Source organism: Ovis canadensis, chromosome 21 (genome assembly GCF_042477335.2).
Source record: "Ovis canadensis isolate MfBH-ARS-UI-01 breed Bighorn chromosome 21, ARS-UI_OviCan_v2, whole genome shotgun sequence".
Taxonomy (NCBI): Eukaryota; Metazoa; Chordata; class Mammalia; order Artiodactyla; family Bovidae; genus Ovis; species Ovis canadensis.
In genome coordinates this window covers 47,736,011-47,763,817 of record NC_091265.1, presented here as the reverse complement: position 1 = coordinate 47,763,817, position 27,807 = coordinate 47,736,011, and the positions used below count along the sequence as shown (strand labels likewise).

Sequence of the window (27,807 nt, the reverse complement as noted above, 5' to 3'; positions counted from 1 at the left end):
TGGACTGTAGCCTGCTAGGCTCCTCCGTCCATGTGATTTTCCAGACAGTAGTACTAGAGTGGGTTGCCATTTCCTTCTCCAGGGGCTCTTCCTGACCCAGGGATCGAACCCGGGTCTCCTGCATTGCAGACAGACGCTTTACCCTCTGAGCCACCAGGGAAGTCCTACTGTTTTTGATAATCATCCAATAATACAGTAATCTCAACAATCTCGTGCATACAGTTGGACGGGTGTCATTAGCTCCCGTTGGACTGATGATGAAGCTGGGGGCTCTGTGTTGGGTGAGCTGTGCTCCTCCTATGAGCCAAGACCCTCTTCTTTTGAGGGTCACTCACCTTTGCCTTGTACCGTCCACGTGGCAGAGAACACCTTTTTTCTGTGGAGGCCTTCTTAACCCTAATGCTATACGTTTTTCCTTCAGGACAGAATATATATTAATATATTTTTTCTTTGGTTTTAAATAGACATAATTTAAAATGTTCCATTTTAAGTGCACGGTTTGGCGGCATTAACTATCCTCGTCTTCCAGGTCCAGATTCACCATCCTGACTGGAGACTCTGTCTCTGTTAAACTCTCCAGTCCCCCTTTCCCTCAGACTCTGGTAATCTCTATTCTACTTTTTGTCTTTATGAATTTGATTATTTTAGATACCTCTTATAAGTGGAATGATACCATGTTTGTGCTTTTGTGTCTGTCTTATTTCATTTAGTAGGCTGTCCTCAAGGTTCATGCATGTTGTAGCAGGTTGAAGAATTTTATTCCTTTTCAAGGCTGAATAACATTCCATTGTTTGTGTAGACCACATTTTGTTTATCCATTCATCTGTCAAAGGACATCTGGGTGCCTTCTACATTTTGGCTATTAATCCTGCTATGCATCAGTTCAGTTCAGTTGCTCAGTTGCGTCTGACTCTTTGTGACCCCATGAATTGCAGCACGCCAGGCCTCCCTGTCCATCACCAACTCCTGGAGTTCACCCGAACTCATGTGCATCGAGTCGGTGATGCCATCCAGCCAGCTCATCCTCTGTCGTCCCCTTCTCCTCCTGCCCCCAATCCCTCCCAGCATCAGGGTCTTTTCCAATGAGTCAGCTCTTCGCATGAGGTGGCCAAAGGACTGGAGTTTCAGCTTCAACATCAGTCCTTCTAATGAACACCCAGGACTGATTTCCTTTCGGATGAACTGGTTGGATCTCCTTGCAGTCCAAGGGGCTCTTGAGTCTTCTCCAACACCACAGGTCAAAAGCATCAATTCTTCGGCGCTCAGCTTTCTTCACAGTCCAACTCTCATATCCATACATGACCACTGAAAAAACCATAGCCTTGACTAGACATGTATATCAGTGTACAAATATCTATTTGAGTCCCTGCTTTCAACTCTTTTGAGTATATTCCTAGAGTTAGAATTCTAGATCCAATGGCAATTCTGTGTTTCATTTTATAAGGAACCACCATACTGTTTTCCATAGTGGCTGCACTGTTCAGCAATGAACACACCTTCCAATTTCTCTACTTTGTCACCAATGCTTGTCATTTATTTTATGGTTTTTTTGATACAGGTGTGAAATATATCAAATTTCACATCCTTATAGGTGTGAAATGGTATCTCATTGTGGTTCTGCTTTGCATTTCCTTAGTGGTTAGTGATGTCAACTGTCTCTTCAAGTGCTTATTGGCCATTTGTAAATCTTTAGAAAACTATCTATTCAAGTCCTCTGCTCACTTTTTAATGGAGTTATTTCTTGCTGTCATCGTGTTGCAAGTGTTCCTTATATATTCTGTAATCCAAATTGTAAGGGATTTGAAAATTTTTTCTCATTCTGTGGGTTGCCTTTTCACTTTGTTAATGGTGTTCTTTTATGTATCAATACCAATGTTTTTAACTTTGATGAAGTCCAACTTGTCTATCATTTCTTTTTTTTTTTTTTTGTCTGTGCCTTTGGTGTGATTCTGATAAGTCATTACCAAACCCAATGTCATGAAGTTTCCGTCTATGTTTTCCTTTAATAATTCTATAGTTTTACTTTTATTTAGGGCTTTGATCCACTTTGAGTTAATTTTTCCATCGAGGGTAAGGGAAGGGTCTCCCTTCACTCCTTTGCTGCATATATTCATCTGATGCTCTAGCATCAGTTTGTAACATTTGTTTGGTAATGCTTGCTGCTCTCCTAGGTGATCTCCAGGCCATCTTCGGCAGGTGTGAGGCTTATTTTCCGCTCTTTAGATTTCTAGCTTATGCTCTTGGCCACCCTGATACACAGGGACAGAGGATGGCCCTAAGGTTCTGAAGGGTTGATGTCTATGTGGACTCTGTGTAGACTCCAGAGCTCTTCGAAAATCACAGTGTACACCCACGTAAGGCAAGAATCCAGGTCTTCTCTACACTGTTTTCTCTTTTAAATCTCTCTTGCAAATACAGTGAATACAATTAAAACTGGTTGTGACTGGTTGGCCATGGGCTTTTGATACGGGGCAGTGTGCTGGAGCTGACCGAGCTTGAGGGCACAGGCTGAAGCTTCTGTAGCTCTCTTCACAGATGCTCTCATAGCATGTGTTCCACTTGATTGAGATGATCAATTTATGTGGCTGTCTTCCCACTCCAGTGTGAACTTGACTTTTTCACCCATGCCTATCACAGTGCCTAGCACAGATAGTTATTAAAACTGAACCAGTACCACTATCTCTTCTCTCCTCTAAGTCTCTGAATGTGCAAAGGCACACGATAAGCAGTAAAATCTTGTTTTCCTGACAACACCATCTTCATTGCACTGCTGACTTTGCACAACAAAGGATAAAGATATTGTTGCCCTAGGAAGGACATTTACTATATTTTCATAGTTTTCAAACTTGAGCATTTGTGCCTTCCTTAGAAAGGGCAAGGAGTCGACGATGGCACACTTTAACTCACATCCATTCCTCAAAGTAAATGGAAATTTTTAGGATAATAGCCTTAAATTAGGCAGCCAAATACTGACTAAAAAAAAAATCTGTAATGAAATAATCCTATCAGAGAAATGATATTACACTGTAATATTTTTCTGAATCTGTGTATTTTCACCTAAAAGAAGACTTTCATACTGTTCAGATGTTTTCTAAATGAGGAATATATCAATATTTCTGCCTTTTTATTCCTGAACCATGGACTAGGAGTCAGAGTCACTGCAACTAATCTATTTTAGAGATCGCCTAAAACCACTCTTACATGGAGGGTAACAGCTTAGTTTCGGAATTCCCAATTCTCAATTTGGTCTGCTCGCTTCCATAGAGTTATTTTCATTTCCCTAGGAAACATCCCATTTCACATCAGGTTACTAGAGATAAAGCCTGGTTCCTAGAGATAAGCTCAGCTGGTGATGGGGTGGTAGACAGTCTGCTCTCTGCCAGTCTGCCCTGACCCTTACAACTCTCTCCTGACCCCTAGTCTAAGTTAAATGGGGTCTCCATTGAGAAAGTCAAGAAATGTGAGTCATGAATATTCACATATTCAGTAGAGACTAAATCTAAAGCTAGAGCAAACACAGAGAGTTATCCCATTGCTGGAGTTCTCTGTAGTTCACATCTCTCCCGGCTACTCTCCACGGCTGAATTACATTTAATTGAAGGGCAATTCCAATGGTATGAGTTAAGGTGTGATCTGGTGTTATCTCAATAAGTAATATGATTTGCTCTTCCTTTCAGATCGCAGAGCCTATCCTAGTGACTGCCTTCCTGGACTAAGGAGCCCGTGGAACACTGCCTTTTTTCCAGCTTTTCTGGGCTTGACCACACCCCCCAGTTTAAGGAGGCCACTCTATTAGGAAGATTATGGTCCCTGCATCCTCTTTAGCCTCCGAGCAGAGGATTCCCGCAGGTAGTTGGGAAGAGACCGTAGACTTTGAGGGAGCTCACTCTGGACCCATTCTTCACCCAGTCTCTCCAGCAAAGTAGTAAGTGAGTGGGGTGTGAGCTTCTGCCTAAAACTTTGCAGTCCATTTTCCTTTTTCTTGTGTGTGTATGTTCATTTGGTGGAATTAACCGGTAAATTGATGGGGACTTTCAGGATACAAGCGGCTTTCTGTTTCTCTTTTCACATTTTTCTATATTTTTCATTCAACTGCTTAAGAACCATTTTTAAAAATACTCCCTAACCTTGTTAGAATAGTCTGAAATCAAGACTGTCTCCCCTTTTCTCCTGTTTCATAAGAGTAAAATCACGCACGTTTTAGACACTGGCCGATTACTTGTCAGAAACTGAATTTTCTTCACATCTTGGAGCGCTTCCAAAGAAATAAAGCTGTAGCTAAATGTAGACATTTTTTTCCTTTTTTCTCTTTCACTCCTAGTGTGCCATTGTTTTGCTTCTGAAATTTTGGAAAAATTTTCTTTTAAGCTCAGCAGCTTTATGAATTGCTTACATTGTGAGAAAATTGTTACAGGTTTGAGTCTTGCAAATCTGACTAGGCTTTTTGGTGTTTTTTTTACCTGTTTCGTGACTCAGTTTTCCAAGGGACTGTACATCTTCTTTTGGACTGTACTTGTGGCAGGAGTTTGAAAGTCAAGGTGGGTATTTCGTAGAGCTTGAATCCCTGGGCAGCTTTGCGCACAGCAGGGGATGTGGATGGCCACCCTCTTCCATTGGTGATTTTTATTATCTGGCAATCTCATTTTGTTTGGGGCTTTTCATCTGTTATGAAAACATCTCTGTCACCCCCTTTTAAAGTTGTGTTTCATGTAGGCGAACTGTTCAAAACATGCTAGGTTACCGAGACCAAGGCATTTGATTGCAGGTTTTCCTAATCACCTTTCGGGTAAGGTTTTTTTTTTTTTTAAATCACAAGGCCATTTCCCCTCCTACTTCATACCATTCCTGTGCAACTGAAAAGGGAGATATTTGTTAAACAACGGGAAATCCAGGTTCTGAAATGGCAACTCTGGCAGCTCCATTTGATTTGTAAAATGCCTGGCACTCTGACTCTTTCGACAGCTGTTAAGTCTGGACGGCAACACCTTCTTTTTATCTAAAGAGAAACCTCTTTGCTTCTGCAGGCATGGGCCGGGCAGGGGCGGGGGGACTGGAGATTCTTCCTTACCTGTTGTTTCTGAGCGGAGGGGAGAGAGAGCTAATGCGTTAATGTCTGCAAAGTGCTTTGAAGATGAAAAGGCCTTTTCATGTGTTCAGCACCGTCGTTATTAATATTAATATTTGAAGAAGCACGCTGCTCCTAATTGTAAATCAACAACTCCCATCCTTGCCAACTCCAGGAGTGAAAAAACAAACAGCGAAGGCAGCCAGGCAGTCTCTTCCGTTCTGGTTCTGCCACTGAGGATGTGGGAAGCCTGATTCCAGAGAGAGCTGCTTACACGGAGGTGCCCGTTATTAGAGGTGCAGGGAGGTCCCAGAGCAGAGCCTCGGGGAGGCTGGGTAGCAGGGTGTAACCCTTCAACATGGGGTCACCTGTGACCTTGGAGGACGCATTGAAAGCATGGATCTGGGCCAACTGCCGGCCTCAGATGATACTGCAGTTCAAAGGTGAAGGGGTCAGAACTGGCACCAGTTCAGCCTTTGGTCTGTTAGAGATTGGCTTTGGAACTGAGAACAAGTAATTTGAAGTGCTTTCTTTTCTTCCTCTCTAGAATGGGAATACTGAAAAAACTGCGACTAATGAAAAAACTGGGACTAATGATTTGTGCTCCACCTACTTCATGAGAATAGAAGTAAACAGCCTAGAGCTTTGAAGAATGAAAATAGTGCCAATAAGGTTGAGGGAGAGTCTGAAGTAGCCTTGTAACAGATTGGGTGTGTGGGTGCCAGATCCCCAGGGAGGGTGAGTCAGAGGGCAGACAAATGCTCCGGAAACACATTGTTGGCACTGCCAGGTCCCCCAGTGATGGCATCAAAGTGTTGCTTGATTTCTTACTGATAATTCAGGCTCTGCTATATCTCCTGGTTTTATTGATTGGTGAACAGAACTGTTTCTTACAGCAATTCTCCTCTAATTGCCCACTCAAAACTCCCATTTCTGCATCAAACAGCAGAAGGGAGCTGGGATATCCTTTCCCTCTTCCTCTCCCTCCTTCTCCCCCCAGCCCCACCTTCCTCCTCTCTCTCTTTTTCTCTCCCCTTTTTTTCGGAAATGAAAACATACTTAGCGTTTGAGCACAATAAGTGTGGTGGACAGCTATTTAGTGACATTTGAGGGGAACCTTCATTCCTGGGCCAACCCAGATACGAAGACCACTCATTTATTTGCCCTGGCATCTCCTTTGTCCCCGCTCTACTGCAAATGCAGCTGTAGGGAACTCAGCCTTTCAATCCTGTTGATTCTCTGGGTGTGATACTTGTCTTCTCCACTTCACTAGAGGAAGGATGATCACCCCTGAAGTTTCCTGAGCACTTGGCATGTCCTGGGGCCCTTGTGCCCTGCACAGGCTGGGCTGCTTCTTTAACCTACAATGAAGTCCGTGAGGTGGGCACGCTTGTTCCCATTTAGCAGATGAGGACTCTGAGGCTGGTACTCAGAATGATTTGGTTGGTAGTGAGACCTGATTATAACCAAAGGCATACATACGTATACTGATTCACTTTGCTCTATAGTAGAAATTAACACAACATCGTTAAGCAACTATACTCCAATATAGTCGCTTTTTTTTTTTTAAAGGATCAAAACCATATGGGTGCAGAGCTGTGGCTAGAGTCACGTCTCATAGGAACCTAGTAACTTTGAGGCACTTATACAAATTCAGGCTAAATTTTTCTGCTTAGCCCAATGGTTGATTTATCTGGGAGAATACCATGGCTTATGCTTCTTTTCCAAAGGAGAATCTATGAATTAATAATTCATTGTTAGGAAGACACTGACTCTGAAGAAATGCTACAAGGTCTAGTTGACAAGAACAGTAAATCTCTCTCTTGATCCCTCTTGGGACAAATTTTGATGGAACTTCAAAGAGTTGCAAAACATAGAGCAAAGAATTTCCATAAGATTTAAGTCCAGCGTGCATAAAATAAGACTTCCCTGGTGGTCCAGTGGCTAAGACTCAGAGTTCCCAATGCCTGGGTGCTATCCCTGGTCGGGAAACTAGATCCCACATGTTGCAACCAAGTGCAGTCAAATAAATAAATAAATACTTTTAAAATATGATAAATATAGTGCCCTTTGGAGCTCCTAGTGATCATTAAGCCAAAAGGATTCCTCTGGGTAGAGGAAGAGCAGTGATCAGTTTCTTGACATTCGAGGCGAAGTAACTCAGACCCTGGCTTCTTAGGAAAGGCAGGAAGCCCTGTCAGATGCTGCCCTAGTCCTCACCTGGCACAGGGCTTAGGACGGAGGCTCGGCTCCTGGGCTGCACCTTCTCCTGGCTGGGCTTGCAAGGCAACTAAGATAACAGCTAATCCTCTGCTCAGCTTGTGGCCCAGACTCTTCTTGCCTGTACCTCAGTGGGCTCTGCCTTCCAAACACCTCGTAACCACTCCTGAATTTAACCAAGGGAGTCCGGACACTGCCTCGTTGCTCAAAATGAGCATCGCAGGGGATCTTGTCAGAAATGCAGACCGTCTGGCTGTACCTTGAAACCTGATTCTCAGGTGATTCCTAGGTGATTGCTATGTAAATCAGTTTGGAAAGTATGGTTTAAAAGCAAAAACAAAAACAAAAAAGTTGTAAAAAACAGAACAAACAAAAACTCTTGCAGTGATTCTCACAGCAGCTTACAACTTGATTATATTTATATCTTGTTGCTAAAGTGTAAGGCCACATAAGATTCACATTTCTATCAAAGGAAGCTGGATATTTCCCTCATGAAACAGCTTTCAGCCTGTTTGTTCCCCCAAGGTAAGAAAACTGCTTACTTCTTGGTTTTATGCATAACAATGGTACAAGCAGACTGCCATTCAACTGAAATTGTGGCGCTTTTCTCTTGTGAAATTCTTGGCTAAGGCTACTCAACCTGTGATTATGGGAGGGCTTCCTATTTTGATTATTTAAATCCAAGTCTTTTTAGAAAGAGATAAGGTATATTGGCCATCTGGGTTCTGCTTCTAATATCTGAATGAATAACCTCTGCAGTAAAATCCACAATTACTATTAATTAGTCAATGCTTACTAGTGCCAGGCACTGTGATAAAACAGTGATAATAATAATAGCCACTATTTATTGACCATTTTATCATGTGTAAAATGATTTCATTTTATATAACCCTCCTCAATAATCTTGAAAGGGTTGGTATTATTTTTTTCCATTTTACAGTTGAGGAAATAAAGACTTTGTGAGATGAAGAAATTTGTCTTCACACTCAGTAAGGGCTTCCCAGGTGGCGCTAGTGGTAAAGAATCCGCCTGCCAATGGAAGAGGCATGGGTTCGATCCCTGGGTGAGAAAGATCCCCTGGAGTAGGGCATGGCAACCCACTCCAGTTTTCTTGCTTGGAGAATCCCATGGACAGAGAAGCCTGGTGGGCTACAGTCAATAGGGTCGCAAAGAGTCAGACCCCATTGAAGCAACTTAGCATACATGCACACGCACGCTCGGTAAGGAGATCCCAGTCAACCATAGTCTATCTATCTTTATCACTCTGCTGAACACTTAACCTCTCTGGGTTCAGTTCATTCAAATGAAAAATGGACAGATTTGATGAGATTTTTTTCCAACTCTAAAAATTCATTGACTTTACCAAATCCCTCTTTATATAAGCATGCCAGGAAGCTGTTTAGCAGTATGCTGAGAAATTTGAAACTTACAATTTGGGCAATAGAACAAATAAAACCCCACCGTGAAAAATGACCATCAGATATAGTCCAAGAAGTTGCTCGCTGGATTTGAGAGATTGAAGGCAGCTGGTGTGCTTCGTTCAGTGTTAAAAGGCATTATTAAAACTCTCCGAACTCCATTCATTCATTGTTCTCCCAATAGCTATCTGTATATTTACGGCATTTCTCAGTTTTGTTGAGAGCTTCTTGAGAGCCAAAGCCATATCTAAATTCTAGATTATATCTGACATCACGCGCTGTAGGTTGAAAAGTAGTACTTTAAACTTCTAGGCTCCTTGGGGGTTTTTTTGGCAGTCACTGTGGGGTTAGAGTTGACATTTTAGCTTGAAGCTCTCTCTGGGTTCAATGTGGCCAAAAATCTCATATACCATGACCTCTGCTATAGCTGTCCTTGAAGCCAAGATGCTTCACATCATTTCTCCAGCTTACTCATTTTTGTTTCCAGTTTCTTAGGAAAAAAAAAAATCTAATTTTTTAGTACTATAACGTTATATTTCCCCCAGCACACTTTTTTAAAAATTAAAGTATAATTGGCAAACAGTAAAAATCACCCTTTTTAGTGTATAGTTCTACAAATTTTGGCTAATGTATAAATCAAGTATTTATAATGTATAAATCAATGTATTACAATCAAGATAAACAGTTCCATCATTCAAAAAAATTTTTCCTTATGCTTTTTTATAGTCAAATCCTCTTCACCTCCAGGCCATGTTCTTTGACCCTATGGTTTTTCTTTTTCAAGAATATCATATAAATGGAATCATATAGTAGGTAATCTTCTTTCATTTGGCTTACTTTATTTTAAATTCACTCATGCGGCTCAGTGTATCAATAGTTCTTTCCTTTACACTGCTATGTAATATTCCACTATGTGATATACCAGTTATAACTTTAATTTTGATAATATATTATTGTTAAATTTATTATTACTACTATTGCTATTTAAATCTATAGCTATACTAAAAAAGAGTCCAAGCTTTTAGTTTGGTAATCCGCCCTAGAGCGTCTTTCAATTTCACCTCCCACTTCCCTACAATCAATTTATTGGGTTATTTTTTGTTCTCTAATCTACTGTTTTCTTATTTCTGAGTCTTTGTGCATACTTCTAGCTACCCATTTTTCAAGGCCCGTTTCAATGCCAATTCCTCTTGAAGTTTTCCTTCAGCATCCTTCCAGAAGTCATCTCTTCATCTTTTATGTTCCCATAATATATCAATCACACCAGCATTTCTCAAACTTTAATGTTCTTGATCATTTTGGAATGGAACCTGAGCTCTGTAGTTCTGCTAGCCCCCGAGTGCTTGTCCATGCTACTGATCTGAGAGGAACCACTGTACCGCTGAGTAGCAAGACTCTTATAATTGTCTCATTGTCTCTTATAATTGTCTCATCAACTAGAAAAATAACTATATAAAAAAGAAAAGTGATTTAGTCTCAGCCTGGGAATTACCATAGCATCTAATACAGGGATATGCAGCTGGGCAATACTAGCTAACTAGATCAAATCCCAAATATTTTTTTTTTTTGCCATATTTGAGATTCATTTTTTTCATTCAGAGTTTAGGACTAATCTAAAAATGTTTGTTGTTCATGTAATTTTGGAGGCATGCATGTAAATTTGATGAGCTCGGGCACGTTCAGGGTGGTATGGCCACAGACATGCATGCATGTAAATTTGGAGACAAAAAGAAACAGCTGTCACTCATAACTTTCTCTTGCACATAATTAACATCAATAGTAGGAAATATAATTTGGTCCTGATAATATTTCACACATTTATTCTTTCCCAAATTTACTATAATAGTTTTCTTGCTCTTATAATATAGATTTTCCGTTTAATTGCTTTTGTAGTTGTTTAGTCACTAAGTTGTGTCCAACTCTTTGCGACCCCATGGACTAGAGCACACCAGGCTTCCCTGTCCTTTACCATCTCTCAGAGTTTGCTGAAACTCATGTCCATTCAGTCGGTAATGCCATCCAACCACTTCATCCTCTGTTGTCCCCTTCTCCTCCTGCCTTTAATCTTTCCCAGCATCAGGGTCTTTTCCAGTGAGTCAGCTCTTCGCATCAAGGGCCAAAATATCGGAGCTTCAGATTCAGTATCAGTCTTTCCAGTGTAATTGCTTGGATTCTACCCCAAAAGTAAAAGCTATGAAGAAGAACATTTCACTGTGAATATCTTGCCTGTAATTATCCTTGAGTCTACCTTTATCTGATTCTGTTAGCCAAACCCTCATTTTGCCACAGGGTTCTGAGTGATGCAAATCCCAATTTTTTACTTAGTTGTTTATTGAATGCCTACTACACACATGGCGCTGGAGTATGTTGAAGAACAACCATGGTTATTTTCTGAATTTCAGGATTCAATAGAGGATGAGGAATGCCATTTGAGGACAAGGCTGTAGGCACTTTTATTGCCAGACAGCTGATTGAATGTCACCTTTAGTTTTGCAGAGGATGTTCCCATACTAGAAAGAGCAGAGCCTTAGTTTCCGGAAAGTTTCAGAGACTTAAGACGGGCATTGTGCTAGTAAAATTCCTAGACAAAGAAGAGCGGGCAGGTTTTAACATACTCCCTTGAGGTTTACGAGAGATGCCCCCTTCTGCCTCTGTTGACAGCACCATCCCAGCAGAGTAATGGAGAGATATTTGTTTCCAGGAGGAGGAAACATAAAATGGTCTACAAGGCACTATTAGCCCCTGATTATCGCAGCTCAGCAGACGAAAACCATCTTATATTCTCTGTTCCTTTTGGGATATGTTAGTGAATGACGTTTGTAATATTATAATAACAGGAGTCTATGTTTAGTATTCTAAGGAAGATTGGTTGAGCTGTGTCAGTTCATACAGAACCTGAGAGTGTTATGGTTAATTAGAAGGTGAGACTTGTTCAGAGAAATAAGAGATGGATATGAGTCATTTTCAAGCCTGTGTTCAAGTAAGAGTTGGGGGACTCATTAGCAGTGAAGTTGGGGAGAAACAAGACTGACACGTTCATTAATCTGTGACTTGATGCTTCGTGAACTTAGTGAAAGGGTCGGTGAATTGACTTTAAGATGCAGAAGCCAATAACCCATGGATCAGAACATGGTCTTTATGGGGCGGTTCTGGCTCTTGAAATAAGACGGAATATTTATTCCCATCAGTTGGAATACTCAGTCAAGAAAATCAGGTTCGTAAAGAATTGGGAGTGACAGAAAGAGTCCATCTTCAATCCTCACCAGATTCTTTTCTGCTTATGGTGACCACGGTTTCTCTGGGGGACTGAGGCTTGTTCAGCTATCTAAATCTGCTTACAGTTGAGTTCTTGGAGAATTAGACGTGATAGCTTTTGTTATACTGGCAGATCAAGGAAGAGAACGTTTTAAATGGTTTGAAAACTACAAATGGACTTCTCATGAGACTTAGAAAGAAAATAATGGGAGACAATACACTCATCAATGGGCTATCTCCATTAGTTCAGAGAAGAATATGGTCCTGCTCGCAGTTAATACAGAAATCTAACCTCAGAATTGCATATGGACACATCATCACAGGTGATGTCCCTTTTTTCCTTTGTCTCAGAGATATCTTTGCTGTCTTGGGTATACTCAGGCACTGAGACATAACTCCTGCATATGTTAACTGTATTCACATACAGGTCTTTTCTTCATTTAGTCGGCAAGCATATCGCACATCTGTTAATACAACGTGTCAGCTAAAAAGACACAGTTCCTTACCCTCTAGCAACTTATGACGCAGGATCAGAAACTTACGATGCAGGAAGTACTCTGAACTTTGTTAGGTACATTCATTGTGAAAGTGAATCCCAAACCTGAAGATTGAGAACGTCCATCTAATTGACAAGATTTAGAGAATGCTCCCTAGAAGAGGTAACACTCAGTCTGAGTCTTTAAAAAACAGATTTATATTCAGAAAGAAGACAATCAAACTCTCTCTATTGTAAATGAAAGATGATGCTTCGATGACATGGGTGAGAGTGTTGTCTCTAGTTTGGCATGTGTGTGCATGCTCATTTTCTCAGTCATGTCCAACTCTTTGCAACCCCATGGACTGTACCCCTCCAGTCTCCTCTGTCTATAGGGTTTCCCAGGCAACAATACTGCAGTGGGTTGCCATTTCCTTCTCCAGAGGATCTTCCCGACCCAGGGATCGAACCCACGTCTCCTGGGTCTCTTGCCCTTCAGGAGAATTCTTTGCCGACTGAGCCACCTGGGAAACCCTTAGTTTGGCAAAGGTGCTGTTCTTTAGGGAAAGTATCTTTTGAATGACTAATCCTATTGGAAGCCAAATTCTTTTTCTCTTGCTTCCAGGGTATGCTTGGAATATAAATTTATAGGAACTCTAAATTGTTGATATTAAGAGAAACATTTATCGCAAATCTATTTAAATTATGCACAACTTGCAAAAGAAAAAAAAAGGAAAAACCTGCACCATCTATATTTTTCTGTGACAGCTTTCTTATGCTTCTGTATTTACCATGTGTAGTCTTCTTACCCTGGGTATGTTATAGCCATAATTCTTGATCTAGAATACTAACACAAAGACCAGAGAGCAAGGTCAAATTTAAATCACAGTGGGTTTGTTGGTAGCACTGTAATTTTGGCTTTTAAAAAGTATATTAAAAAACAGAAACATCACTTTGCTGACAGAGGTCCATATAGTCAAAGCTATGATTTTTCCAGTAATCATGTACGGATGTGAGAGTTGTACCATAAAGAAGGCTGAGGCCGAAGAACTGATACTTTCAAATTGTGGTACTGGAAAGATTCTTGAGACTCCCTTGGACTGCAAGGAGATCAAACCAGTCAATCCTAAAGGCTATCAACCCTGAATACTTATTGGAAGGACTAATGCTGAAGCTGAAGCTCCAATACTTTGTCCATCTGATGTGAAGAGCTGACTCATTGGAAAACACCCTGATGCTGGGAAAGACTGAGGTCAGGAGGAGAATGAGACAGCAGAGGATGAGACAGTTAGATAGCTTCACTGACTCAATGGAGATGAATTTGAGCAACCTCTGGGGGATAGTGATGAACAGGGTAGCCTGGTGTGCTGCGGTCCATGGGGTCGCAAAGACAACAGCAACAACAAAATAATAGTCCAAATGAAAACTCATAAGTGACATCACAGTTATCACCTAGCAGCGGAGCAGAGCAGGGGACAGAGTTACGGGGAACTGGTCTCAGCCTCCACTGAGCCTGGTCTCCCCGGGGTTCCCTGTCCTTCTGCTGCCTTGGCCTGAAACACCCCTCTGAGTCCCTTGCCCCCCTTCCTTCTGTGTGTCACTCAGCCTGCGCCTGGAGAGACCCAAATGGAAGCAAGTGTCAGCCTGTAGATCCCAACCTGTGTCCAGGACTTGTGGAGGGCGGGACTCCAGAGGCCATCACATGCTTTAGGAAGAAGCAAGGGCTCCCAGGGTCCCAAAACATTTTATTGGACGCAAGATGCCCACATAAACCAAACTGCTGCATTTCCCCCCCCTCTGCATGGTGTGCCCGTTTTCATCCTGAAAGCCCAGGGCGGTGAGGATAGACAGGCGAGGTGGCTGGTCGGCTGGTGGTGGGCTAGGGCGGTGGGGTGGTGAGCAACGGGGCTGCAGTGGACCTCTAGGCTGGGGTGGACCAAAGCTGGGAGCCCACTGCCTCCCGAGCACAAAGTCGCTGCAGATACTTTTGCTTGGCTGCTTGAGCACTGCGGCTCCAATTCAAGGAAGTGAGCTCAGCTCTTCTCTGCCCTATGTTACCAAGAATTCAAACCATTTCTGCATTCAGACAAGCCCATGGATGCCTCTAGGCTGGGGAATAAAGCTGAATTTACACAGTTGTTTTGTGTTTAGGCAGAAACGTTTATAACGCCAAGACAAAAACGTTGGTTCAGCCGATATCCAAATAGCTGTCATGTAGGAGGGAATTCTCCTTGGCCAACGTGTCTTTTTTTTTTTTTTTTTTTTTTTACCCAAACAGTCCTTGTGCTTTTTCTGAAAGGATTTACGTCTACAGCAGCTGGTCTCTGTCACCATCTACAAGTGGAAACCGGGAGGGTTCTTTTTTTCTTTCTCCAAAAAATAATGAAGCGGTCATCCATTTCTGTCCCAGAGTTATTTCCTGAGATGAGAGCCCTCCAGAGCCCTGGCAACTCCCTCTTTCCAGCTTCCTCTGTGGGCAAAGGGCTTCTACCCAAGGGAGTGTCAGTCACAGAGAGTGAAGCTTCATGAATTCAGCCCAGCTCAGGCTGGACCCTGTGTGGGGCCAGAGCGTTACTCACTCTCTCTCTCCATCGGAAAGAGAAAACACATTTCCATTAAACCTTTTTCCCAGCTACGTGGAAGGTTGGTAGGAGGAAGAGTGTTGCTTTTGATGCCTTTGAGCTAGGCTTCAGAATAAGGCGGCTGATCCCAAAAGCATTTCTTTTACAAATGTCTAAGTCTAGCAAGAATTCAGAAGGGCAAAGACTTGGGCCTGCTTTGGAGTCTAGGGACCATCCATAAGGCCAAGTACGCTGTGCAGTCTTCCACGGCTTCCTATACCCCAGGCTTTGGCAGAACCGTTTTCGGTATTGTAGGTAAACTCTTCGTCATCTTGTATTTCAGTTCTCCGTGAGTCTGTCTTCTCCACTGCCTGCAGATGGAGATCCATCCTTCTCAGCTTTACCCCGAAATGGATGGAACGTAAGGTCCACGAGGGAGAGGTCTTTGTTTACCTGTGTGTCTTGAGCACACAGGAGGAACAAAGTCGCTATTTACTGAATGATTAACAAGTTCCTGGCAGAGGAAGCCTTGATGTGCCTGTTGAATAAATAATTGAGGTCTGTGATGACTCAGGGGACCCTGGGGGCTTTCTGCAGGAAATCGAGGGCTAGATGGCTTACACAAAGCAGCGCTCTCCACGTCTGGACATTCTCCTAAGGTTTAGGTTGCCCTGTGGGGCCCTGGAGGGATGGGGCAACTTTTCCCTAAGGAATCAGATCTTGGTTAAGCCATTATCAGTAAGACACAATCTGTGTTGTCAACTTTTAAATCTCGTCTATGAGTAGATATGAAACTTTGAAGTGAGGGTGATTGATGACTTATTAGGAATTTGATTTTGAGGCAAAAAGCAGGAGCACTCTGTACACTATATGGGTCATGTCCACGCTGACCAGGCCCTCTTCCCTAGTGCAGAATCTGATATTTGGTAGCTGCTCACTGTTTTTAGATGGAGAAGGCAATGGCACCCCACTCCAGCACTCTTGCCTGGAAAATCCCATGGATGGAGGAGCCTGGTAGGCTGTAGTCCATGGGGTCACTAAGAATCGGACATGACTGAGTGACTTCACTTTCCCTTTTCACTTTCATGAACTGGAGAAGGAAATGGCAACCCACTCCAGTGTTCTTGCCTGGAGAATCCCAGGGTTGGAGGAGCCTGGTGGGCTGCTCCATGGGGTCGCACAGAGTCGGACACGACTGAAGCGACTTAGCAGGAGCAGCAGCAGTAGCAGCCAGAAGCAAACACTGAATAGGGGACCACAGCTCCAGCACCAGGTGGGAACAGTGTCCTTGGACTAGAGTACTTCAATCTTTTCCAACTCTTCAGCTCTACCACCTGGGAGATCCTCCTGGGAGCCTTTTTTTTTTTTTTTGCAATCAAGTCCCTGAGAAAACTAGAAAACAACATCTTGATGAACATAATTGTTGTTTGGTTGCTACGTCGTGTCTGACTCTACGCGATCCCACGGATTGCAGCCCACTATGCTCCTCTGTCCATGGGGTTTCCCGGGCAAGAATACTGGAGTGGGTTGCCATTGCCTTCTCCAGGGGTCGAACCCATGCCTCCTGCACCGGCAGGCGCATTCTTTACCACTGAGCCACCAGGGAAGCTTGATGAACATGGTTACCCTTAGCTATTTTACATTTTTAAAATTAATATTATTTAGATTGCATCCTACTTTTTGGGAGAAAAGATGTCATTTAAAGGTGATGTTTTAGTTAAACACAATAAGCACAGTTTTGGGATAAGTTATGTCTTCAGAAGATTTTTAACTTTTTTCTCAACTGTGTGAAAGTAGTTGCTGTGTGATGGTAGGCCTTGGTCAGTACAATTTTGTAATGGAGAACTTTATCAATGTTATTTAAATACACTTCATATGAAAGAAGATGTATATGCTCATTGGTTGTCAAGCTGTATGGTGAACAGAGTTGCAAATTGAGCATAAGACCTACATTATTCTTGATATTTCTTGAAAGGAGGTCAGTGGCTTTAATTGTCCTCAAGAATAAAGGGAAAGGACGGACAGATATAAAGTGGAATGGAGCTGAGTTGAAACTCAAATGTCACTCCCTAACAATAGGAATTTGGCCTCTGAATGACATACCAGGGAATTTAATCTTCTAAATCATTCAAGAAAGACGTTTTTAAAAATGTGTAATATTGAACTCATGAAAGCGTATGGACTAGTGTACTTTAGAGAGTGTTTGGATCCACAGAAACGCTTGCTATATAAATGATTTTCCTGATGACTGACAGCTAGCTGTAAAATCCCTTTAGCCAGAACACTCCTCAAGTGTGATGGTCATTCAGACTTTGAATGGAGATAATGGCTCTCAACAAGAGTTATTTAATAATAGCCCTTCTTCTTTGTGAGGATGGGTAACATGCATTCCCCTTTGGGGCTTCTCTCTGTTTATCTGGCTCAGGGTCCTGGTTGTCATGCCTTCTCAGTAAAGGTTTTCCACCCCTCCTCTCTCTTACCCTTTCTCTGTTTGGTCTCTCACCAGTTGATGAATGCCACACTGCACGTGGAGGGCCAGGCCGGGGTCGGCCGTGGAGGGAGTGAGATACAGGAATGGGACTGTGACTTTAAAAGACCTATTCCTGCCCAGAAGCCCTCTAAAGGGTCTTTCTGTGGTCTCTGAGCGCTAGCTGTCTGCGGCAGACATCACCATTCAGGCTCTCTTGCAGTCGGGAGTCGGCCTTGCTCCCTGTTGGTCGCTTTGGATTTCTGTGATTATCTTTTGAAATATTTCTTTGTTTGTTTGGCTTCATTTCATTGTTTGGCTGCAGCTGTCGGGCTCAGTTAGCTGTGGTGCCTTGGCTTAGCTGCCTCGAAACATATGCGATCTTCGTTTCCCGACCAGGGATCGAACCAGCTTCCCCTACTTTGGAAGGCAGATTCTTAGCCACTGGACCACCAGGGAAACCCCCTCTTTGTTTTTCTACATTTTCATTCCTTTCTCCGTAACACAAACAAGTGACCTCGATGCTTCTAAGGAGATCTGATCCGAGGCCTTCTTTGGTTTCTCATCCATGCATGTTCTTTGCCCAGGAGCTCAGTGAGTGCTTTTTCCCACGCAGGTGCTGACGGCGTGATGAGCTACTTTGTGGATTCTGCAGTGAGTGGCCCTGCCACCTATTCAGCGGCTCGACCTGCAGTGCTGGTAAGGAGGACTCCTCCCCAGCCCTTCCCAGGCCCCACCCTCCCCTCCCTGGCTCTCCTGCTCTCTGATCTCTCTCAGAAGCAGCCAGAACCCAACTCCAAGCTGGAATCAGCTTTACATCTTTCGGAGGGACTACATTGCCAGATTATCTGTCTTTTCATCACCATATAAAGTGAAACATCCAAGACTGATGGATTTGCTAAGGAAGATTTTTTAGCATGCTTGTGTTGCAGAGAATACGACTCAAACTTGAATAATGGTTAAAGCCAGGTGATTTTTCACAGCTCAGTTCATTTGCTGAAGATTTTTGGCACATTGATGTACCTTAGACCTATTCTTAGCATAATTTAGCTTGTTTTGGTCCTCATACATAAAAGCTAAAATATACAAGTTTTTCTAATCATAGAATTTGAAACTGGAAATAAAGTGTGACAAGTTGATAAGGAAAGTTCCTGAGTCCTAGAAAAAGAGGGGTAAGAGGAATTTTAAAATTCCTTTTTAAATAAAGTTTTTTTTTGCTCTTAGGGAAGAAGGCTTTTACCCAAGTTACATGCTGATCTGTAGAAATATTTAGCTAAATTCCTTATAAATTTGATGTGTGAGAGATCCCAAAATGCCGTCATTCATCAGTCCCACTGTTAAGTGAACTTTTAATAGCAGCTGACGAATCATTAATTGTTGATTCTAAATTCTGTGTGTATTTTTACAGGGGTGGCCATCATTTATTACTTACTCTGTAAATGGACAGATAAGTTTAGCGTTAATCCTTCCAAATACATTTGTTGGTCTAAATAGACACCAGTTGACCAGAGTGCTTTTCTGCCTCCTCTGCAGAGTTTTTAACCTTGGTTTTAACTGAAAACCCTTCAGTTTTCCATGACTTTTCACTATAATTGTCAAAAGACTTGATGTGTTTTAATCTGTAATATTAGGAAAATAATTACTTAAAAAACTATTCCACATTCAAGGAACGATGGATACATCTTTCTTCCCTGACTGTTCTGTGACACATATTTCTTCTTTTTTAAGTGGCTTCTGTTTCTATATAAGCACCATTCATTATATTTTAAAAATTAGAATCAGAGAAATGTTTAGAGTACAGTTTACATCAGAAATATATTTAAAACACACACACAAGTTCAGACCAAAAATCACTCCATTCTGCTTAGTAAAAATTGCCAAGGGACTTGTTAAGGTCCATATGGCTGGAGACTTGGCCAGGGAAAAGACTACTTCTGCTTCTCACAAAGAAGTTATCATCTAAGGTCAGCACAAATGACACTAAATCTTTCTTAAAAATGATAGTGTGAAGATTTGTTAAATAAGGATACTGTGATTCCAGGGCACACTGTGTCATTGACTTGGAAAAGTGGATTTAAAAGCAGCTTATGTTAATTCTCTTTGCCAATATTGTAATCCAATTAAATAAGATTAATAACTTGTTCAGCAATGCCATGCAAATTTGTGTTTATTATATTTTAGGCACTGAAATAAATTGCAGTACAAGTACATAAGTTGCAGGTATAACATTAAGTTATCCTAGACAGGGCATCTGGAAATTGTATGAGATTGAAAAAAGCTAAAAAACAACTCTAAGTGTGATTTTCAACTAAAGACCCCACCCTCAACTGAATACACTTGGTATTTTTAATGCATTTTGAATTGTTTCCACTGGTTTCAAAACAAAGAACTCATTTATCCCCACCCCCAATAGCCATATCTGAAAAACATTATCAACCCTTGGGATCCTTTACAATACGATATTTCAGAGTTGCTTGGGTAAAAGTAGAAAGTTACGTAAGCGAATTGCTATGTTATTGTTACAGTACTAGCGCTCACAACTTCTTTCTGGGGCTCAGTTTCTCCACCACTGGAGCTAGTTGGGCAAATTTCTCAGAATCACTGAGCAACCAGGAAGTCCTCTGCCTTCTTTGTCTATTTCTTCTTTATTTAAAAAATTAGATAAATAAAGTTGATGGATCCAAGCTCAAGTTCAGTGTACTAGTTCTGACAGATAATCTTCAACTTCAGGCTGGGCTATGACAGTGAAAGAATTTGTAAATCACCTATAGAATATAAGCTCCAAGCATTAGCAGGAAAACCAGCAAACTTCATACTTTCAGTCTCAATCTGAGATCTCCTGGAGGAGTGAGCCCAGCTTCATGAACTTTCCCAGACGAGAACGTGAACGTCCCAGGCACCTGAATCTTCTCAGTTCTGTTGGAGTCTTGTCATCTGGGGCTCAATCAGTTGTACTTAATCCAATCAACCAAGTCCTCCTGCCTGGCGCCCCGATCGGGGAAGTTTGAGGGGTAAAAGGAAAACCAGTGGATTTTTTAAATCTAGGGGTGATTTTGTTGGTGATATTTTTGATGGTCAGAATTTGGGGAGTGGGGATGCTGCTGGCATCCAGAGGAGAGAGGTCTGGGTTGCAGCTAAGCATTCTACACTACACAGTACAATTCCCCATGACAAAGAATTGTCTAGCCTCAACTGTCAGTAGCGCCAAGGTTGAGAAGGTGTGCTCTAGAATGGACACAAGATTGGGTTTGAAGGAGGGGTAGTACTGTGTGTTGGTGTTTAGTTGCTAAGTTGTGTCTGACCAGGGACTGTAGCTTCCAGGCTCCTCTGTCCTTGGGATTCTCCAAGCAAGAATACTGGAGTGGATTGCCATTTCTTCTCCAGGGTATCTTTTTGACCCAGGGATTGAACCCGCATCTCCTGCATTGTCAGGAAGATTCTTTACCACTGAACCACCTGGGAAGCCTGGTACTGAGTGTAACTCCTTGGGTTTGAAAGGGAAATCTTAGGAAAAAAAAAAAAGTGAGACTATATTCAGCAGAAACGAGGGTTTCTGCTAAACAGACTGCTTTAGTTGTCCAAGAAACAATCTTCTAAACCAAGACATAAATATTTTCTAGACCCTTAAAGACCACTCAGTCTCAGAGTCCTTGACTGAGAATTGGAGTTGGCATTAGTATGATTTGATTATTTGCTGTACCAGGAGAAGGCTTAAAATGATCACAGCGACAGTTGCAAAATTCATCCCATCCCTCGGGTAAGGGCCATTGTATGCAGAACACACATTATGTGCCTTGGGGCCCCTTTGTGCAAAGCAGGACACAGTTCTCCCCTTTGGAAGGTCAGCCTCCTGGAAGACCTTCATGAAAGAAGTGATGTCACAGCGGGGGAAGCAGGGAAACAACACTTCTGGAAGTTGTCTGGCCATTGTGTGGGAGGGGGTGACGTTTGCAGGTACTTATATAGGCTGTGTGTCAGGGACCCTTTCATCCAGTGGGAGGAAGCACTCCTTCCTGTTATGCTGGTTGGAGAGCTTGCTGCCTTGCTCCTGGAAGTCCCTCGCACCCCTGGTCCTCTCCTGCGTCATCCTCCCCTTCACATTGCTGAGCTTTCAGGGCAGCAGGCAGGGCAGGAATGGGCGGGGCGGGCTGCCCCTGGTTTGGACCAAGCATGTCCCTGTCCTTGGTTCCCTCACCAGCGTGTGGAGGAGGTCCTTGGGTCACTCGAGCTTAGGAAGCACCTTGAACTGTTCAGAGGGAAGGAATAGACAACTGCCCACACACCTACTCTCAGAGCTCAGGCCTTTGGGAATGCAGTAAGTATCTCAACATATGAATGAGTTCCGTTCTGAGAGCGTGTTTATAAGTCCAATTTATGTGTATGTCCAACAAAGTTAGCCCAGGTACCCAACTAAGACAATCCACGCTGTGGTACTGTGTTGTAATAGGTTTATAATACTTCTCATACAGTTAATACATAAAACACAAACACAAAAAAGAAAACCTTTTTAATCTTACAGTGCAGTACCGTGGGAAGTACAGCAGTGCCATACAACAGCTGACATGCGAGGGCTGGCATCAAGTGAACAGGCAGAAGAGTCACTACCTGGAGAATGGAGGGGAGCGGGGAGACGGCAGTAGGAGACAGGGTCGGGGGGAGCAAGCTGTAATGTCACTCACGCCTGATGATGGAATGCACATTTGTGTCTTTGAAAGTTCACAACTTGAAGGTTCCTATGTCGGGGACTTACTCTATAGTAATATGCCAGGCCAGGGTGACTGTTCAGAGCGTCAGACTACATGGAAGGCCCTGAGCCTTATGGCTTGGACCAGACAGCTGTGGAACATAGCCTGGCCACACATTGGGTTGACCAAAAAGTTCCTTCGGGTTTTTCCATAACAGCTTATGAACAAACCCAAAGGAACTTTTTTGCCAATCCAATAACATGGAAAGCACTTAGGCTTTGGAGTCAGAAAGACCTGAGTTAAATTCTGGTCTGTTTATTACTCCTCAGCCACGTGACCTTGGGCACATGACCTCCTCCGAACCTCAGTATTCTCATCTGTAAAACAGGCACAGGGTATACTTACCATGTCAAGTCGCTATGACACCAGCCAGAAATACGACCTCAGTTAATTCCCTTTCCCTGTGTTTACCATCTCTTCTCTGTTTTTCTCTGGACTTTTCGATTGTGTGAGATGAACACAGGGAGGTGGAGGTGATTCCACCAATTTTGTCCTTATGAGGGTGCGGCCAGAACAAGATGGGGCTTTGGGTTGAGTGGAGCCATTCTTATTTCTCTTATTGAGAAACCTCCCTGCTTCCTCTCTACCCTGGACCAGAAATAGCTCCCCTGCCCCCAGATCAAAGTTCTCTTGTAATGGGCTGGTGGTTTACAGCCCCATTGTGTAAACAGACTTGGTTCTCTTATCTCAAGTAATTGCAGTTTAATTGGGCTTCCTTGGGAAGCAATTCTCTTCTTAGCCTTTGCTGTTGGCACTCTTCACCTCCACCCCACATGCCTTAGAATGTGTTCACAGGGACCTCTGTGTTGTCCCTGAAGTTCTGGGAAGCTGGGAAGGGCTGATTCTTATTTCTAGGAAGCTTAGCATACACACCTTTCCCTTCTTTCTGGGGATCCTGGAGAGCAATGGATAAGGAATCCCTGATTAGAGAATCGCCGCCGCTGCTGCTGCTAAGTCGCTTCAGTCGTGTCCGACTCTGTGCAACCCCATGGACAGCAGCCCACCAGGCTCCTCTGCCCACGGGATTCTCCAGGCAAGAATACTGGAGTGGGTTGCCATTTCCTTCTCTTGGATTAGAGAAATGAGAAGACAGAAAAAGAAACTTAGAATGTAAATGGAAATCAGAAAAGCATTTTTTTTTTTCTATCGTTGCTTGGGGTGGTGTTGGCTTTACCTCCGGGGAGGTTGCTGGAACATGATGTTTAAGAAATAATCTATAACCATAGCTCTTACTGATAATCAGAAGAGGTGAAGGAAAAAAGATTTTTCCAGCATCTTAGAAAGCGGTGATTTTCTAAGATATGGGGTTCAGTCAGCATAAGCTAGAGAATTTCAGAGCCAGACCGTAACCTTGAGACTGTCTCCCAGCATCAGGAAATTCAGGTCCTAAGAGAGTAAATGAAGTTGCCCAAGTTTACAGGCTGGTAAAGGATGGAGTGTGGTCTGGATCTTCCGGCTCCTGGCTTGGGACACTCCTTATCATTAAGAGCATCTTGATCATATTTTTTAAAGATTTTTTTTTATGTGAAGCATTTTAAAAGTCTGTATTGAATTTGTTACAATATTGCTTCTGCTTTATGTTTTGGGTTTTTGGCCATGAGGCATGTGGGATCTTAGCTTCCTGACCGCGGATCAAACTTGCACCCCTGCATTGAAAGGTGAAGTCTTAACCACTGGACCACCAGGGAAGTCCCCATCTTTTAAAAAATAAAATAAAATTTAATTTATTTTTGGCCTTGCTACACAGCACTCGGGATCTTAGTTCCCCGACCAGAAATTGAGCTCAGACTCCCCGCAGTAGAAGTAGAACCTTAACCACTGAGCCACCAGGGAATTCCTGGGAAGTCCCTGTCTTGACCATTTTTAAGAAATGTGGGGATGAATGAGAATTTATGCCAACTCATGCATCCGTATGATTGAAGATTGAAAGCGGGAGGAGAAGGGGATGACAGAGGATGAGATGGTTGGATGGCATCACCAACTTGATGGACATGAGTTTGAGTAAGCTCTGGGAGTTGGTGATGGACAGGGAGGCCTGGTATGCTGCAGTCCATGGGGTCGGACGCTACTGAGTGAGAACTGAACTGATCTATCTGTATGCTTTATTCATGGTGAATTTACCCTCCTTGGTTTAGGGGAAAAAAAAAGACAGAACTCAATTTTGTAGACCTCTGAGCAAATTGAAATTCCTGTTCAGGTTTTTCTCCATGGGAGGTTCGCCCCCTCTCTGAGGAGGCTCTGAGTCAGGCCCACCCTTCACCTCTAAGCTCTGGGCTGGATGCCTGAGGCTGGCACCCCATGGAGTCACTGGGAGTGTCAAGGCTTCCCGTTAATGAGTAGAAGTTGATGGATAACAGGATTTTACCCGCTACCTCTCAGCAAGAGAATGTCTTTTGAGTGGAGGGGACTGTGGTCTCAGACTGGTGTGAGGAGCTTCACCCTTGGTCACTGTCCCCCTCCCCGACTTGATCTGTAGCCCCAGGGCGGGGGGCATTTCAAGATGGCTTTAGCTGTGGTCCAGGTGGCCCGTTTGGAGGCTGAGCACAGCTTCTCATGGAGAACGGAATCTGACAGTCCCATCTCTGCTCTTTCTGTGCTTCAGATTTGTTTCTCTCTCAGGAATCTGCAGTGGTCCGACCTGCCCTTTTGCCAAGACCCAAGCCCATCGCTCTTATTGTTTTCAAAACAATTTCCTGGCCTTGAATCTAAAATTAAATTGCCCTTTGAGAGTTTCCTATTTTGTCTGTTCCTGCCTCTCCTGTGGCTACACCACCCTGGCCCTCTCCCCTCTGGTGGGAGAGCCGAAGGTGGGGGGCGTTTCTGTGTTGCCTCCTTCCCTTCTCCAGGGAGCAGGTCCCACGTGTCCTACTGAAGCAGAGGCCCATGTTCTTCTGAGGGCCAGATACAGTTTGCCCCAAACCGCTCCCCAGGGTGGCTGAAAGCACTTCTCTGTGAGTAAAAAGAGGTGCTGGCTGGTCTGATATCCTCTGAAGATGAGGAGTCTCAGATGCAATGAGATATCTGTGGAGTTGGTCAGGCTGGCTTCAGGGGGCATCTGCCTGGAACAAAGTGAAAGGGTTTAGGATGAGAAATTCCCCGCTTATTGCACAAATTTGCACCTAGTATGTGAGAGCCCCTGGACAGCTCAGCAGCTAGGTACTTCCCAACCTCATTTTTCTCTACTGAAAAAACAGGGGATGTAGGGGCAAAATGGTGTGTGAGCATATTCCAGGGAAGAATGAAGACGGACGACTTGAAGGTGGTCATGCATTTGAAGGGGACGTGGCCTGGCATGAATCTAAATGATGACGAATTCTGGTGCTCTAGGTTTTCCCACCCTGGCGTCGTTATTTATCAAATGAAGGTTGTCCGTCACAAGGTCAGGAGAAAGAATGTGGACGGATCAGCAAAAATGAGACTTGTATTTGCAAAGGAACTTGGCGATCATTGGGGCCAGTGTCCTCAGGAAACAGAGGCCTAAGAAGGTTAAGAAACAGGCTGGAGACTAACCAGCTCCTTAGGGGCAGTCTTTGTTCAGTCACTAAGCCGTGTCCAACTCTTTGCAACCCCATGGGTGCAGCACTCCAGGCTTCCTGTCCTTCACCATCTCCCAGAGTTTGCTCAAACTCATGGTGATGCCATCCAACCATCTCATCCTCTGTTGTCTGCATCTCCTCCTGCCTTCAATCTTTCCCAGCATCAGTGTCTTTTCCACTGAGTCAACTCTTCACATCAGGTGGCCAAGGTACTGAAGCTTTAGCTTTCGCTTCTGTCCTTCCAAAGAATATTCAGGATTGATTCCCTTTAGGATGGACTGGTTTGATCTCCTTGGCAGTCCAAGGGACTCTCAAGAGTCTTCTCCAGCATCACAGTTTGAAAGCATCAGTTCTTCAGCACTGAGCCTTCTTTATGGTCCAACTTTCATATCCATACATAATTCCTGGAAAAACCATAGCTTTGATTATATCGACCAGAAAGTGAAAATGAAAGTCACTCAGTAGTGTCCAACTCTTTACAACCCCATGGACTATACAGTCCATGGAATTCTCCAGGCCAGAATACTGGAGTGGATAGCTGTTCCCTTCTCCAGGGAACCTTCCCAACTCAGGAATTGAACCCAGGTCTCCTGCATTACAGGCAGATTCTTTACCAGTTGAGCCACCAGGGAAGCCCAGAGCAGGACTCAAACCCAGGCTTCCTGATTTCCAGTCTCTTATCTTCTTTCTGGAGCATATGAACATCAGTGCCAGGCCTAGAATGATACAGATTTACTCCTGTGGATTGTAAACTCCCTTACCCATCCATTCAGCTTTGCCTCTGGGAATACACATTTTTTTTTTTAAGTTGCAGTATCTAGAAGTATTTATGTGTCTTGTATGCTTATGGTATAGTACTAAGGTTAAACCCCAGGATTGTGTAGTTTGTTAAAGAAAAGATAGATTTACTCTGACAGAATTTTTTGTAACACACACACACACACACACACACGAGAAAGATCAGGAAGGGTTTGAGGAGCAAACACTTGGACAATTAAGGCTGCTTGGCTCAAGACAGAAACGAACTCCTATAGACACGCAGCCTCCATCTGTTTTTGATTTAGTGTTGAACATCTACTTCCCTTTTCCCTCTTTCCTAACTGTAGGGATCTTTGGGGGCCGAGGGGAGGAAGACTCTGAGCAGAAGCAATGCTGTGAGATTTGGCAGGGCTGGGAGGTGGGTGGAGAGCAGCCATAGGGAGGGAACTAGGTGAGTGGGGAGGAGAGACAGGTCCCTGATAGAAGCGTAGGGGGTGAGGGTGATGGAATACAGTAGATGAAGCCCTGACTTCAGAAGGGGGCGGTGGTCACTATGGTGGTAGCGTCAGGGGTGGTTTATCTTGGAGCAGGAACAAGTGTGTGTCCGTCATCCTAGTAGACTCCAGACTTCAGAATTTCATGCTGTTTCTTTCCAGGATCAGAAAGGTGAAGCACTTAGGTTGCAGGCTCATGTCCTCTGAAGCCTCCACAAGGATTACTGGGGTTGGGGGAGGGTGCTCATCATAGATTGCTACAGAGCGGGGCAGGAGCACATGGCCATTTAAGGCTGCCTGGATACCACCCTCTTCTTAGTGTCTGCTTTCTGAAGCTCTGCCCTTTTCACTGAACACTTTTGTGTTTTTCCTCCTGTGTCTTCAACTGACCCTTCTTTGTTATTTCCTGTTCATTTCTCCTCCCAATGGCCGGCAACTCTATAGACCCATTTTTTTCAAAATTGAACTATAATTGAATTACAGTATGATGCTAATTTCAAGTAAATATAGTGATTTGATATTTTTATACATTACACATGAAGAGGTCACCGCAGTAAGTCTAATAACCATTCCCATATAAAGATATTACAATGTTGTGGCGTGTATTCCCTTGGCTGCACTTTACATTCTCCTGACTTGTTATCTGATAATTGCTCTGAGTCCCCTTCACTTATCTCATCCATCTCTCCCCACCCCTCTGGCGACCACCAGTTTGTTTTCTGCATCCGTGAGTCTCTTTCTGTTTTGTTACTGCTCATTTGTTGTGTGTCATTTCTTTTTTTAGGTCCCACATATAAGTAGAATCACTCAGT

The 27,807-nt window shown here is 43.3% G+C and overlaps 1 protein-coding gene across 3 annotated transcripts in view; it reads left to right on the top strand.

Moving 5' to 3' along the window:
- The first annotated feature begins 3,777 nt into the window (after window positions 1–3,777).
- The window catches only part of ETS1 (ETS proto-oncogene 1, transcription factor), a 142,447-nt gene continuing 118,417 nt past the window's right edge, over window positions 3,778–27,807 (top strand). Inside the window, exons 1-2 of one of the 3 annotated variants that reach the window (XM_069565460.1) lie at window positions 3,778–3,925; window positions 18,078–18,160. In XM_069565460.1, coding sequence (XP_069421561.1) covers window positions 18,092–18,160 — 69 coding nt within the window. In that variant the 5' untranslated portion in view covers window positions 3,778–3,925; window positions 18,078–18,091. Of the gene's footprint in view, window positions 3,930–18,077; window positions 18,161–27,807 lie in introns of all 3 variants that reach the window. The other 2 variants (XM_069565461.1, XM_069565462.1) reach the window with 2 other exon arrangements.